General features: G+C 43.2%; 1 protein-coding gene across 1 annotated transcript; it reads left to right on the top strand.

The window, feature by feature from the left end:
• Positions 1 to 8,806: 8,806 nt before the first annotated feature.
• Positions 8,807 to 11,113, top strand: LOC140757104 (uncharacterized). The gene has a single exon (XM_073092637.1). It carries the CDS (start codon positions 9,686 to 9,688, stop codon positions 11,111 to 11,113), a length of 1,428 nt encoding a protein of 475 aa, XP_072948738.1. The 5' UTR covers positions 8,807 to 9,685.
• The last annotated feature ends 5,433 nt before the right edge of the window (positions 11,114 to 16,546 follow it).

The raw sequence follows: 16,546 nt of genomic DNA, 5'->3' as shown, positions 1-16,546 counted from the left end.
AAGCTATACCAACTCAAAATTGAAACATCTCTAACTTCGTTGTCCGTCGCTCGATTTCAAATCTTTTTATATCACTGTACTCGTCTCGACGATACCTTTCTGCATACACCACTTCCATTTCTCTCCGTTTTCCAAATTTTTAATTATTAATTTTTCCGTTTTTCAAAAATCTATTTTTAGTTTTTCTAATTTTTCTCCGCCGTTTCTTAACGGATCCTCTTGATTCTTCTTCCATCGCATTCTGCACGTCCCCCCCTATCCGGAGACACCTCTCGCACCCGTTTCCGCCGCGCCGTTCCTCGGCAATTCCAGTTTCAAAACGGAAAAAATCGAAATATTTTCGCCTTCAAAACGTCACTTATTGATACTTCTTGCCTATTTCTATTAAATTAAAAGTGTTTTTATACTTACCTGCACTCATCCGCACCCGTTCCCGATTAGAATCTGTAAGAAAAAAGAAATAAATTTAGTTAACGTACTTACCGAACCATAGTAGTAAAGTCCCGTTTCCCCATACAAGCTATACCAACTCAAAATTGAAACATCTCTAACTTCGTTGTCCGTCGCTCGATTTCAAATCTTTTTATATCACTGTACTCGTCTCGACGATACCTTTCTGCATACACCACTTCCATTTCTCTCCGTTTTCCAAATTTTTAATTATTAATTTTTCCGTTTTTCAAAAATCTATTTTTAGTTTTTCTAATTTTTCTCCGCCGTTTCTTAACGGATCCTCTTGATTCTTCTTCCATCGCATTCTGCACGTCCCCCCCTATCCGGAGACACCTCTCGCACCCGTTTCCGCCGCGCCGTTCCTCGGCAATTCCAGTTTCAAAACGGAAAAAATCGAAATTTTCGCCCGCCCACCCACCCTTTAATTATACCGCTTAGCTGGACACAATCGATTCAGTGAACCGAAATTTTTTCGATTTGCGGGATCGATTCTTTTCAGCCTCCTGTTTTCTTCTCTAACCCATTTGGTATTCTAATTTAGTTTCCGTTGTATATTATAGTAGTTTATTTCTGGTAAATTTCAACATGGCAAGTACGTCCGATATCGCCTCGGATGCACTATTCGATGCTGTCATACAGCAGCAGATTGCTGACACTCCTCAAGCTGGCCTTGGCAGCAACACTGAAAGGCTCGTAAAAATCCAACACCTCTCTCGGCGCATCGTTTTCGCCATAACATCGGGCAAGAGCGTCTCGTCCGAAAACAAGAAGCTCGTAGTTAATTTAGCTAAAGAGATCGAGACGCTCTCACGTGAGACGATGGTGTCGGTGGAGCAGAGCGACGTGTTGGTCGGCGTCAAGGCCACCATTGAGAACACAATTAAAGCCGAAATATCCAAGCTGAACAAATCAACCCCAACCCCAACCCCAACCCCAACCCCAACTTCAACTTCAACTAATACACCTACATACGCGCAAATGGCATCTTCTAACATCCCCAATCCCCCCAAAACAGTGAAACCGAAGAGCAAGCCTTCGATCATAGTTTCTGCATCCTCAGAGGAGGCAAATAGGAAGGAAGTGGCGGAGCAGTGGCGCAGGGGTATCAACTTCAAGGAAGTTCCCTATGCTCCCGCCGGCATCCAACCAGTCGGCAAAAATAAGATCAGAGTGGAATTTGATACCCTGGACCAGAGGGACGAGACCCTTAAGCGACTCGAGTCATCCAAGGACATCCGTGCGGAACCCGCTCGCAGACTCAAACCCATGATAGTGCTTAAAGGAATCTCAAAAGAAACCTCAACTGAGGAACTCACAAAGCTGATTATACAGCAGAATCCGGAAGTAGGACTACTCAGACCGGATAATGAGGACCTCCAGTTTAGGTTTCAGAGACGAAACAAACATGACAAATTATATAACGCCGTATTGTTGACCTCACCGCTCGTTTGGAACAAAATCATTGAACTAGGACGCCTTAATGTAGACCACCAAAAGGTACATGCAGAAGAGTTCGTGCCCTTGCTGCAGTGCCTCAAGTGCCTGCAGTACGGGCACCTCAAGAAGCACTGCACAAGAGATGAGACTGCCTGCGCACATTGTGGCGCAGATAGTCACACCATCGAAACATGCGCTCTTAAAAACAACCCAGATGATACAAATTGCAGCAACTGTACCAATAACAATAAAAAACACAATACCAACTCTGACACCAAGCATTCCGCCACGTCTTACAGCTGCCCGGTGAGAAATGCTATGAGACTCAGGGTCATAGGCAAGATCGACTACGGCTTATAGCAACTAAAGCGTCCGTCACAAAAAAATTACTCACACAAGAATTTCAACAATAACAAACACTCAGTCCAGTCCTGCGATAATTTCAAAATAATACAATGCAACCTCGGTAGATCCTATTCCAGCGAACAAGAATTTGTTAAATACTTCTCCAACCAAAATTACGACGTCGTCTTTATAACCGAACCATACGTAGGAAAACACAACACAATGCGAAGAGTACATGGTTATGAGATATTTCAATTTGGCACAGACACCCGAGTCAAGGCGGCAATAGCTATAAGATCTGGGCTAGGAGCCGCACTTGGAATCGCAAAACATTCTTCGTCGAACATCAGCGCTGTCCAAATCACATACAACTCGAAGAAATTCTTCCTCTTATCAGTCTACATTGAACCTAAATCTGATGACAATAGTACACTTACCAAGCTTGATCTTCTTCTGCAACACATCAACAACTCCCATGCCATAATATGTGGTGATTTTAATGGCTGGCACCCGGTTTGGGGTTCACCTACATCTAACAAACGGGGACGCGAGGTCTTTGACCTAATCACATCGCATAACCTCACTGTTTGTAACACTGGAAACCAACCTACATTTGAATCATCTACCACTGACACCCTGAGAACATCCATCATAGATCTCACCATCGCAGCCGACATTACCTCACCTAAAATTGATAATTGGAGGATCAACTACGACGCATGTCCAACGTCCGAGCACCATGCTATAGAATTCAAAATTAATATAAATAAAAAGAAACTAAAGACTAATAAAACTATTACCACTTACCGTTACAACACCTGCGGAGCTGACTGGAACCTTGTGAAAGAATCACTAAAACGGGAAATCAGCAACTCTTCTCTGGACACTACTGAAATTAGTAACCTTGATATTGAAAACCTAGACACATATATAAATACACTAATCAAAACAATCCAAAAAGTCTGCAACAAAACCCTGAAAAAGAAAAGAGATAAAATACAAAACTTACCTTGGTGGAACTCGGAGCTCGAAGACCTGAAAAAGAAAGTAATCTTCTACCACCACAGGATCCAGGACCTGAAAAAGAAAAATAAGTCATTAGTTAATATATTAATTGAAAGAAAAGCCATTAAAGATGAATACTTACTTGCCCTCTCCACTGCTTCTACTGAACATTTCCGAAGTTTCTGCAACAAGCAAGGTAAAGAAGATGTGTGGACACTTACCAATAGATTACTGAAACACTCTCCACAACCATCACCTCCAAACACACTCAACCTAGGAAATGACACCTACACCAAAACAAGCGAAGAATCTGCAAAAGCATTGCTCGACAAATTTTACCCATCCGATACCCCCGACTCCTCTGAACCACAAAGAATCATCAGGCTTAAGAGTACTTCGTTGCCGGTAACAGCTAATGAAGTAGATTTTACGCCTGAGGAGGTCCTAGACTGCGTAACTTCAATGAGCCCGAGTAAAGCCCCAGGTCCAGACCACCTGACTGCCGATATCTGGTCCAATTTTATGGAAATTTTCCCTTCAATCGTTACTCATATCATGAACCAATGCCTCCATCTCTCCTACTTTCCTAACGCCTGGAAAAAGGCTTTCGTAAAAACTGTCCCAAAACCCAACAAAACTGACTATAGCGATATTTCTTCTTATCGACCCATTGGATTACTTGACGTTCTGGGAAAAGTGCTTGAGAAACTCATAGCCAGCAGACTCATTTACCAATTAAACACGACAGACAATTTACATAAACATCAATACGGCTTTCGGGCACAAAAATCGACCAACGATGCCCTCGCGGAGGCTCTAGCTCAGATAAACAACGCCAAAATGAGTGGCAGATTTGTTATAGGAGTATCTCTGGATATAAAGGGTGCATTTGATCACGCATGGTGGCCTGCTCTAATGAACAGGCTACACGATACCAATTGCCCCTCGAATATTTACAAAATTATCCAGAGTTACTTCTGTGACAGAACTGTTATCTTAAATTACGCCGATGCTACAGCAGAAAGATCCCTATCTCGAGGTTGCGTCCAAGGTTCAGTCTTGGGTCCAATTTTCTGGAACCTGATTCTGGATGAACTTCTATACACCAAATTCCCTCCATCCTGTCACCTCCAGGCTTATGCTGATGACTTGCTTCTCATTACATCTGGAAATAACATCTCAAACATAGAATCAGAAGCCAATGAAGCCCTGAGTACCATCACCGACTGGGGACAAAAAGTAAAGCTGGAATTTGCTGCAAATAAAACGCAAGCAATTGCCTTTTCTTCAAAAGCCTCTAAATGCAAAATCTCGATCAACAACAATCGTATCTCATTTTCCAACGAAATTAAATACCTCGGCATCATCATTGACAAGAATTTAAAATTCATAAAGCATGTAAATAACTCCATCACCAGATCTCAAAAAATCTACCATAAACTCTGCATGTTTGTTCGACCCACCTGGGGAGTCCACTCTGAAAATATCTCAATCATATACAACAATGTAATAGTACCTATCATCACGTATGGCGCAGAAATCTGGTGGACTGCACTCAAATATAAAATGGTATGTAACAATTTGCAATCACTCCAAAGAGGTTTCGCTATTAAAGTCATCAGAGGCTTCAAAACAATTTCTGCCTCAGCCGCCATTGCCCTTGCTGATTTCGCACCGCTGGATTTAAAAATTAAAGAAATAGCTGAACTTCAATCAACAAAAAGGAAAGAATACACCAAATTTCTACCACAGGACATTAAATGTGACTTACCAACGCACCCATCCAATTTATTACATCCAGCAAAGCGAATCAGCATAACTTTCGATACTGTCAGCAATCAAGAGGAATTAGAAGTGAAAACAACTAAAGACATGACCAAAATTTTCACTGACGGAAGTAAGTACGACGGCGTAGTGGGCGCTGCTTTTGTTGTTTACTATCCGAACGGAAAAATGGAAACCAGAAAAATGAAACTGCACGGAAGCTGCTCTGTATTCCAAGCAGAAATGCTTGCGATACAGAGAGCTTGCGAGTACTGTTCTGTTAAAAATCTTACAAACTCTGTAGTTTTATCTGACTCCCGATCTGCCTTAATGGAAATTCAAAATAGAAATTCTCACAACTCCATGACCGTCGAAATTCATAAGCATATCCATAATTTGCAACTTACTGGATCAATTAAATTTATTTGGATAAAATCCCATGTCGGGATCGATGGTAATGAGACCGCTGATTTGGCCGCTAAAGCGGCAGCCAAACGGCACTCATCCTTCGATTTCGCTAAATTTCCTATCAGTTTCGCAAAATATCAACATAATCTAGAAATAGACAGAACATCTAACGAAAGATACCTGGCGGCACCCAAAGGCGCACACACGCGACTCTGGTGCCCCAACCTCGATATCATCCGTGAATTATCCAAATACACTAAACCATCTTTCGCTCTCACACAGATTCTAACTGGCCATGGATACCATCTCGAATACCTGTTTCGTTTTAATATCACAAACACAGATAAATGTCCATGCGACGATAATTCCATCCAGACAATAGACCATATACTGAAAGAATGCCCAGTCTTTGCTAACGCACGAATGGAACATGAATTTACATGCAATAATCTAAATACAGAACCTTACAGTATTCCCAGCCTTACCAATCACGAATCATGCATAAAATCATTCATTAATCTATGTACAAAAATTGTCAATCATCTTAAAATTTTAAATGATACCTGATTGTAATTCATTAGTGTATAATCATTTTTTAGTTTTATTTTATTTTTATTTGATTTTATTTTAATTTTGTCTTTTCGTTATGTTTTGTTTGATTAAGTTTTGTTTGTTTCTCTTTTGTCCATTTATGTGCATCTTTTGTAAAAACAAGAAAAGGAAAAACCAAAAGAAAAAATTATCATATATAAAAAAAAAAAAAAAAAAAAAAAAGAAGTTCAAACAATAAATATAATATATATATATTTATATTCGTATATATCTTACAAAGTTTCTCAATTTATAACTATTCCAAATCTTTAAAAATTTGTAAATTATCTTACTTGCAACCCTGTTGGAGGTAGCCCGTATACCATAGCGAGGACCTCTAAAACAGTAACAATCTTAAAAGTCCGCCTTTGCGGCAACAAAAAAAAAAAAAAAAAAAAAAACCTAACCTAACCTAACCTAACCTAACCTAACCTAACCTAACCTAACCTAACCTAACCTAACCTAACCTAACCTAACCTAACCTAACCTAACCTAACCTAACCTAACCTAACCTAACCTAACCTAACCTAACCTAACCTAACCTAACCTAACCTAACCTAACCTAACCTAACCTAACCTAACCTAACCTAACCTAACCTAACCTAACCTAACCTAACCTAACCTAACCTAACCTAACCTAACCTAACCTAACCTAACCTAACCTAACCTAACCTAACCTAACCTAACCTAACCTAACCTAACCTAACCTAACCTAACCTAACCTAACCTAACCTAACCTAACCTAACCTAACCTAACCTAACCTAACCTAACCTAACCTAACCTAACCTAACCTAACCTAACCTAACCTAACCTAACCTAACCTAACCTAACCTAACCTAACCTAACCTAACCTAACCTAACCTAACCTAACCTAACCTAACCTAACCTAACCTAACCTAACCTAACCTAACCTAACCTAACCTAACCTAACCTAACCTAACCTAACCTAACCTAACCTAACCTAACCTAACCTAACCTAACCTAACCTAACCTAACCTAACCTAACCTAACCTAACCTAACCTAACCTAACCTAACCTAACCTAACCTAACCTAACCTAACCTAACCTAACCTAACCTAACCTAACCTAACCTAACCTAACCTAACCTAACCTAACCTAACCTAACCTAACCTAACCTAACCTAACCTAACCTAACCTAACCTAACCTAACCTAACCTAACCTAACCTAACCTAACCTAACCCAGTCGCGCGACACCCTCCGCACCGAACGTCACGAATTCACACCGCTCCGCAAGCGAAAAATAGTTTTGGAAGTAAAAAGTGCCCAAAAAGTTCAGAATTATAACCTAAATCATATACAAATACCTTTTAGACAAGTGCCCGGAAAAATCTTTAGGAAAAACAGTGGAAATTTAGTGTAAAACAGACAAAAACTGGAAAAGTTACGGATGTGTGAACTAAAAGTGCGTGCGCCGCGCGATTAATCGCCTTGACCCCCCTTTTTTATAGTGTATAACGATAGAGGGGAAAGAGACCTATACAGTGTTACCAAATTTGGATTTTTTCCGCAAGGAAAAGTGGACAAAAATTGCAAAATTCAGTAAATCACTTCACACGAGGTACCGTAAAAACTTGAAAAAACCCTAAAGTTGGTGCATAACTAAATAGACATTATAAAATAGACCCCAGAATTGTAAAAATTTCGAAAATCAAGCCAGTACTTACCGAGAAAAATCCAAATCAAAATCCAACTTTCTTTCGGACGCAATTACACTAAAATTAGATCGACGACACAAAAATTTTCTTACACCAAACTAAAGTCCATCATCGTAGGTACCAGTGTACAAAAACTCAAAATTTTTCGGCCAGCCATTCTCAAAAAATAAGCGAAACAAACTAACCAAATTAAACCACGCGGCGGACGACGCAAACATAAGAAAAAACCCAAGCCGACTTGTCGTAAACAAGTACGGTGAATGTAAAACCAAATAGACTCCTAGTGACACGGACGGAGAAGAAGTGCGAACTACCAAAACACGTGCGAACATAAAACTAACTGTAGGAACAACAAAGACAGACATATAAACTGACGACGAATAAAAAAGAGACAGCACATAGAAAGCAGACGACGACCGGTGGTAGCAGCGGCCACCTACATCAGCTATCGTAGGTCGAAGACACAGGCGGGGCAGCAGCAGCGGGCCGCAACCGCTGACCGCGGCCGCAGGCCGCAGCCGCAGACCGCAGCCGCAGGCCGCAGCCGCTGGCACATTCCGCAGGACGCAGCTGCTAACCTAGCCGCAAGCCAAGAGCCAGAGCCACCTCCGCGGAAACCGCACCCCAAGAGCCGGACATATCCCTGACCCCCCTGATCCCCCCGACCCCCTGACCCCCACGACCCCCCCCTTCCCCCCCCCCCAAAATTTATTTTTGCAGAATTTGGTAACTAGGGATCCCAGACCCCTAACCGTGTTGGAACTACCACCCCAAGACCAACCCTTCCCCTCAAAACCACCTAAAAACCCCCAAAAACCCAAATTGGGTTGTATCTCGGAAACGGGGCGTCTTAGCCAAATTCTGACAAAATTTTCACACCCCCCTCCCCTAACCCCACCCCCTGAAGTTCTCCGAACTTCATAGTTGGCCATACCTTACCATCCCCCCCCCCAACCCCCCCCCCCATTTTCTGACACAATATTAAACCCTCCATATCTCCTAAACTAATAGACCGATTGGGATGCGGTTTTCACTAAACGTAACGGCTCGAGCTAAGCTTTAAGGCTAGCACCATAGGTCCACGCGCCCACTGCTGGGAAGTTTTAAGAAACTTGTAATTTTGACTTAAAAAGACATGACTATGTATTAAAAAATAAATTAATGTGAATAACTATAAAATATACTAGATATAAGGAGGCACTATAGAGCCCCCAAAATTGATATTGTCTACTGTCCTACAACCATAATATATATTATATTTCTCTTTTTACACAATCTAGAATTGAAATTTAATGGACTGTACCTTATTGGGTAAATTTTATATATAACAAACTTATCTAAATTGTAGTTGATTAAAATGTATGTAAGTTAACTATTTCTTGTAACTGTTGTATAATATACGTAAATATAAGGTAAAAACATAAATGTGCACTGGTGCATAAGCCAAAAATAGTGACAGTATCTATTGGATACAACCCCTTTTACAATCTGACAAGTTGTTAGTTATTACTATCATTGTTTTGTATTCTATTGTTTGCAAAATTTAATAAATAGGACTGTGCATAGGAAAATACACAAAATAGACACACGTACACAAACACACATAAACATACAACACATGCAGATACACAAAATAGACACACACACATAAACACACATATACGCATAAATAAAATACACATACACACACACATACACACACACACACACACACACACACACACACACACAAACACACATACAAACAAACATACACATAAAATTCACACATACGCCAGCACACACATACATACATATATGCATACACCTATATACGTACACGAAAAGATATACTTACCGACGGCAGGCAGAAGATAGCGAGCTATCCCACACCAAACAGCACCTGAAACAACAAAAATAAACAATAGAATATTAAAGAGTAAGATATTTACAAATTATTTACACTTATTTTATTAAATTTTAAGAAACAGTTTCCTATTGGAAGCAGTTGACCATATCCTCAACATGTTTCGAACGCCGAAGAAACAGGTTTCCCCCACCAAAGACAGCACTCAGAACCAAGCAGAGCCGGAACAACTGGAGAGGTCCCCGCAAAAGATATTAGAGACGCAGGCGTCGAAAGTCCGCCGTAGCATCGGAGAATGGGAGACGGGAAAGACGCAGCAGGGACCCTCAGTGGGCACTGAGACTATAGATCCCGCGGAGCAGCCAGCGTTAAAGACCTCGACATTCCGGCAAAGCACTACACTAAAGGAACCGAAGGCTACACACCAAAACAGAGTGCTAGAAGCCAGGGCTTGCCTAAATAAGGCAAAGCTTCTCCTTGGCCAATCGAGGAACATAAAGACGGAGATAAAGGCGGACGTCATAAAAGCGGTGGAACGCCTCTACCAATTGGTTAAGGAGGGGTCTGGCAAAAACGCGGCAAGTGAAGAAAGGCCGGAAGCTGTTGCTGTAGTAGAGACCACAGTAGGAGGACAGGACTTAGAGGGGAAAATTGAGCGGAGATTAGAAGAAATGCATACCCTACTAAAAGGCAATACAGCAATGGTGGAGGAAATCCAGAGAGACATGCGCAAGCAATCAGAGGACATAGGAACCCTTACAAGTAACACAAAAACATACGCGAATGCGGTAGCAGGTTACACTAAAAGCGTAACCCCGGAAAGATCTACAGCACTACACTCAGTCCTGATTTCCTCGGAGATAGAAACGGATTCTGGAGAAGAAGTCTTAAATAAAGTCCGTGCTAATATAAAAGCCAAAGAAAAAGGAATCAGAATAGATAGAATCAAGAAAGCCAAAGATAGCAAAGTTATAATAAGTTGCAGCACGGAAGCGGAAAGACAAAAAATAGCTGAGGGACTAAAGAACGCTGGGGGACATCTTAAAGTCACCGAAATCAAGAATAGAGACCCATTATTGCTTCTCAGGAATGTACTAAACTACAATAGTGACGACGACCTGCGGAACGCCCTGAGACAGCAGAATGGGAACCTCTTTAAAGACCTCGACGAGGCAGAGGTACGAGTGGAACCGCGTTATCGAAAGAAAACAAGGAACCCCCATACCTGCCACGTCGTCATTAGGGTGTCCCCAAAAATCTGGCGGAGAGCGCTGGACGCTGGAGTAGTCTATGTGGACCTCCAAAAGATAAGGGTGGAAGACCAATCGCCCCTAGTCCAGTGCTCGCAGTGCCTCGGCTATGGCCACAGTAGACGATTCTGCACGGAGCCAGTCGAGAGATGCTCCCACTGCGGGGGACCGCATCTTAGGCCGGAGTGCACCGACTTGGTTACCGGGGCGGAACCCACATGCTGCAATTGTACTAAAGCCAAAATGGAAAATGCAGCTCACAACGCCTTCAGCTCGGAGTGCCCAGTAAGAAGGAAGTGGGATGCTCTGGCTCGCGCTACCGTAGCATATTGCTAAGGGCAGCGCGGCAGAAACATACCCCAGGAATCCCCCGATCGCCCCACCATGTGTAAAACCAATACCAGTGATCCAGTCAAATTTGCAAAGGATGGAACTGGCCACGAATGAACTGATGGTGGCATGCGCGATGAGGAACACAGCGTTTGCGCTAGTCCAGGAGCCATATGTAGGACGAGTGGGACGTATGAAGAACTATAAGGGGGCGAGGATATTCCAGAATAACGCTCAAGGAGAAGGGACTGTGAAGGCGGCAATTGCCGTCTTCGATAACAACATAGATGTTATACAGTACCCGGAACTCACCACGCATAACATCGTAGTGGTGGGGATCCGTACCAGCGCCTGGAATATCGTCGCCGTCTCGTTCTATTTTGAACCTGACCGTCCTATAGAGCCATACTTGGACTGGTTCAAGCGCATAACCGCAAAGGTTGGTAAAACCGGGGTGGTGATAGGAGGTGACTCAAACGCAAAAAATCCGTGGTGGGGCGGTGACAAAATAGACCATAGGGGAGAGGAGCTAGCTGGAACACTGGGAGAAATGGACCTGCAGGTACTAAATAGAGGAAACACCCCCACCTTTGATACAATCAGAGGTGGAAAGACATATACCAGCTATGTCGACATCACGGCCTGCTCCTCGGACATGCTGGGCCGCATCGTGGACTGGCGGACCGAAGATGGCCTGACTAGCTCGGACCACAACGGCATTAGTTTCAAAATTATGCTAGAAAAATCAAAAGGAATAAATATCAAAAGAACAACGAGGATATATAATACAAAAAAGGCAAACTGGAGCCAGTTTCATGAGAAACTGGCCCAGTTTAAAATAGACAACATAATAAACAAACAGGAAATAGATAAAATAAAAGATAAAAATAGTTTAGATAAAATATTAGGAACGTACACAAAATTAATTACAAAAGCATGCAAAGCTACTATACCGAAGATAAAAGGAGAAATTAGACTTACCATGCCGTGGTGGTCCGAGGTCCTCGTAGCTATGAAAAAAGAGGTCCAGAAGAAGAAGCGTAGGGTCCGCTGTGCGGCACAGGCCCGAAGAGCGAAGGTCGTTGATGAGTACCTGCAGGCAAAAGAAGATTATGAAAAGGAGGCTAAAAAAGCCCAAATAGAGAGCTGGAAGGCGTTTTGTGAGAGACAGGACAGGGAGGGTCTATGGGAGGGCATATATAGGGTCATAAACAGAACAATGGATAGGCAGGAAGACCAACCATTAGTGGAAAATGGGATAGTGAGGGGACCTGTGGAATCGGCGCGGCTGCTGGCTGAAACATTCTACCCAGAGGACCATGAAGGGGAAGATAACTATGACCATCGCAGTATAAGAAAGCTCGCAGCCAAGATAAATGAAGGGGCTCATGATGAACAACATGACCCCCCATTTACAATGGTAGAACTTAATACTGCAATGGATAGTTTCAACCCCAAAAAGGCCCCGGGTGGAGATGGACTTACAGCCGATATCTGCAGCCGCGCGGTCCGACAGGACCCAGACACTTTCCTAGCAATGACAAATAAATGTCTTGAGCTAGGCCACTTCCCTGCAATCTGGAAAGAGGCGACCACTATAATGCTCAAAAAACCTGGAAAGAGCGACTATACGCATGTCAAAGCGTACAGGCCCATTGGACTCCTCCCTGTCATGGGTAAGATCCTAGAGAAAATGATCGTCTCACGGCTCAGGTGGCACCTCGTTCCGAGGCTGAGCCGCCGTCAATACGGCTTTATGCCACAACGGAGCGCGGAGGACTCCCTCTATGATCTGGTGCAGCATATCAGGAATAAAATAAAAAACAAAAAATTAGTCGTATTAGTCTCGCTTGACATAGAGGGAGCCTTTGATAGCGCCTGGTGGCCTGCCATAAAGATGCGCCTGGCCGAGGAGGGGTGCCCCCTGGGCCTGAGACGGATCATAAGCAGCTATCTCTCGGAGAGGAAGGTCACGGTACGATACGCAGGGACTGAGTGTAGAAGAACCGCTAGTAAGGGATGCGTCCAGGGATCCATTGGAGGACCGATTCTATGGAATTTGCTACTGGACCCTCTGCTGCAGACGTTGGAAGAGCGGGGCGATTATTGTCAGGCGTTCGCGGACGACGTCGTCCTGGTGTTTGATGGCGACGCCGCCATAGACGTGCAGAGACAGGCGAACAAAGCCCTCGCCCATGTCCAGGAGTGGGGTGTCAGAAACAAACTAAAATTTGCGGCACATAAGACCAATGCCATGCTGATAACAAACAAATTAAAGTATGACACCCCGCACCTGAACATGGGCGGGAAACAGATAGAGATGGTACCCAAAATCAAGATCTTGGGCGTCGTCATCGACAACAGGCTCTCTTTCGGCGAACATGTCGCGAGCGCCTGCGGTAAGGCTCTCCGCCTGTACAAACAACTGGCAAGGTCAGCTCATGTCAGCTGGGGTCTCCACCCGGAGGTCGTAAGGGTCATTTACACAGCCGTCATGGAGCCAGTAGTCCTGTACGCGGCTAGCGTCTGGGCGCCGGCAGCGAGGAGGCTGGGAGTCCAGAGGCAACTCAACGCAGTGCAGAGGGTGTTTGCCCAAAAAGTAACAAAGGCATACCGCACCGTCTCGCTGAACTCGGCCCTGGTGCTGGCGGGGATACTGCCCCTCGACCTCAGAATACGAGAGGCAGCCGCCCTGTATGAGGCAAAGAGGGGAGTACCGCTGCCAGTACTAGCGGACCGGGAAATCGAGCGGACGGTGAGGTACGCGGAAACTCCGCACCCCGGTAGCCATATGAGCCTGGAGTTCAAAAGCTTGGTGGACCGACAAGACCTGGAGAGCAATGGCACACAAGCAGTAAAGATCTTCACCGACGGCAGCAAGACGGAAGACGGTGTCGGGGCCGCCCTATCCTTATGGAATGGGGGGACCGAGACAAAGTCTATCCGTTTAAAGCTGTCGTCGTACTGCACGGTCTACCAGGCGGAACTCCTGGCCATATGCAAGGCAACGGAGGAGGCGGCAAGGGGTAGGCACCCCAGTTATGGGCTCTTCAGTGACTCACGGTCGGCGCTCGAGACGATAATAAATCCTAGTTCCCTCCATCACCTAGCGGTGGAAGCTCGCCGGAATATAAGAACTATCCAGGCGCAAAACAGGGAAATATCCCTGTTTTGGGTTAAAGCCCACGCGGGGCTGGAGGGAAACGAGCGTGCCGACCAACTGGCCAAGGGGGCAGCAAGAGAAACGAAACGGAGGCCGACTTACGATCTCGTGCCGGTCTCATACGTCAAGCGACAAATCCGGCTGGAATCGCTTGCCGAATGGGACCGACGATACGGGGCCGGAGAGACGGCCTCCGTGACGAAACTCTTCTTGCCCAACACTATAGATGCGTACAGGATTGTTAGGAAAATGGAACTGTGCGGCGTGACGACCCAAATCATGACGGGGCACGGCGGGTTCGCCCAATACTTGGAACGATTCAAGTGTAGGGAGAGCCCGTCGTGCGCCTGCGGCACCGGGGCGGAGGAGACAGTGCTCCACGTGGTAGCGGAGTGTCCAGAATTCGCAAATCGTAGATATAACATGGAACAGGAGCTAGACATGGAAATAGGAAAAACCACAATACACAAAATCATAGCAGACGAACACAAAAGAGAGAAATTTATTAAATATTGCAAGTACATAGCAAATAAAGTAATTATGAGGAACAAAACTGATTAAAGAGAAACAAAATGATTGGCATGTGTATTATAAAATACACATGACCAACATAGTATATAGTAGAAAAATAGTAACAAAAGAAAGTAAGGAAATAAAAATAAAATTGTTGTTTTATTTATAGTAGAACCCTTAAGTAGAAATAAAATAGAAAATAAAAAAGTAGTATAATAAATATAAGAAATTACTGGTACAAAAGCGATGAATGAAAGAAAGATAAGGCATGAGGAAAGAAAGTGCGAGAGGCATAAATGCGGGAACTTGTATGAAAGGGTGTTCAGAAAATAAAGTCTCTGATAATGTTAGAGGATAGGAGTAACAAAAAAAAAAAAAAAAAAAAAAAAAAAAAAAAAAAAAAAAAAAAAAAAAAAAAAAAAAAAAAAAAAAAAAAAAAAAAAAAAAAAAAAACAAAAACAACCTAACCTAACCTAACCTAACCTAACCTAACCTAACCTAACCTAACCTAACCTAACCTAACCTAACCTAACCTAACCTAACCTAACCTAACCTAACCTAACCTAACCTAACCTAACCTAACCTAACCTAACCTAACCTAACCTAACCTAACCTAACCTAACCTAACCTAACCTAACCTAACCTAACCTAACCTAACCTAACCTAACCTAACCTAACCTAACCTAACCTAACCCATACTCTCTTCAATTTTGAAAGCCATTTTCTCCGTATTCCTTCGTCGCATCTCAACATTTTTGGTGTCCTCGGATTCGTCTCTCTCTAACCTTTCACCGGATACCTCATTTTCTTCTGTCAGATAAATATTTTTCAAATTAATCGAATTCTTAATTTTTGCACTTTTTGAAATCAGTTTTTCGCATATTTCTTGGCCCCCCCTCGTTAGATTTCTTCCATTTTTGCATTAATAGCTCCGTTGCAATAACACCTATCCGCAGACACCACTCGCGTCTCTGTAGGAGTGGTGGTTCTCCCGGAATTCCTGGTTTTATACCCGAAAAATCGGAAAGTTTGCTCGCCTATATACTATATTATATACCTTATATATCTTATAAAAACTACATAAAACAATAGATTATACTTACCTCCGTCGATCCGCATTCGTAGAACCGCCATACCTGGAACAAAAACAGAAAGCGGGAAGTGACCTTGAGTACCGAGGTGTAGTGGTTAAGTCGCTTACCGCCATACAAAGTATACTCTCTTCAATTTTGAAAGCCATTTTCTCCGTATTCCTTCGTCGCATCTCAACATTTTTGGTGTCCTCGGATTCGTCTCTCTCTAACCTTTCACCGGATACCTCATTTTCTTCTGTCAGATAAATATTTTTCAAATTAATCGAATTCTTAATTTTTGCACTTTTTGAAATCAGTTTTTCGCATATTTCTTGGCCCCCCCTCGTTAGATTTCTTCCATTTTTGCATTAATAGCTCCGTTGCAATAACACCTATCCGCAGACACCACTCGCGTCTCTGTAGGAGTGGTGGTTCTCCCGGAATTCCTGGTTTTATACCCGAAAAATCGGAAAGTTTGCTCGCCTATATACTATATTATATACCTTATATATCTTATAAAAACTACATAAAACAATAGATTATACTTACCTCCGTCGATCCGCATTCGTAGAACCGCCATACCTGGAACAAAAACAGAAAGCGGGAAGTGACCTTGAGTACCGAGGTGTAGTGGTTAAGTCGCTTACCGCCATACAAAGTATACTCTCTTCAATTTTGAAAGCCATTTTC

Source organism: Epargyreus clarus, unplaced genomic scaffold (genome assembly GCF_041222505.1).
Source record: "Epargyreus clarus isolate Ecla_fem2 unplaced genomic scaffold, WU_Ecla_fem_2.2 ptg000045l, whole genome shotgun sequence".
In the NCBI taxonomy this organism is placed as follows: Eukaryota; Metazoa; Arthropoda; class Insecta; order Lepidoptera; family Hesperiidae; genus Epargyreus; species Epargyreus clarus.
This window is presented reverse-complemented; position numbering and strand designations above follow the sequence as displayed.

Excerpts from the sequence above, each read along its gene's own strand:
- LOC140757104 (XM_073092637.1), top strand. The coding sequence starts at position 9,686 with ATGTTTCGAACGCCGAAGAAACAGGTTTCCCCCACCAAAGACAGCACT.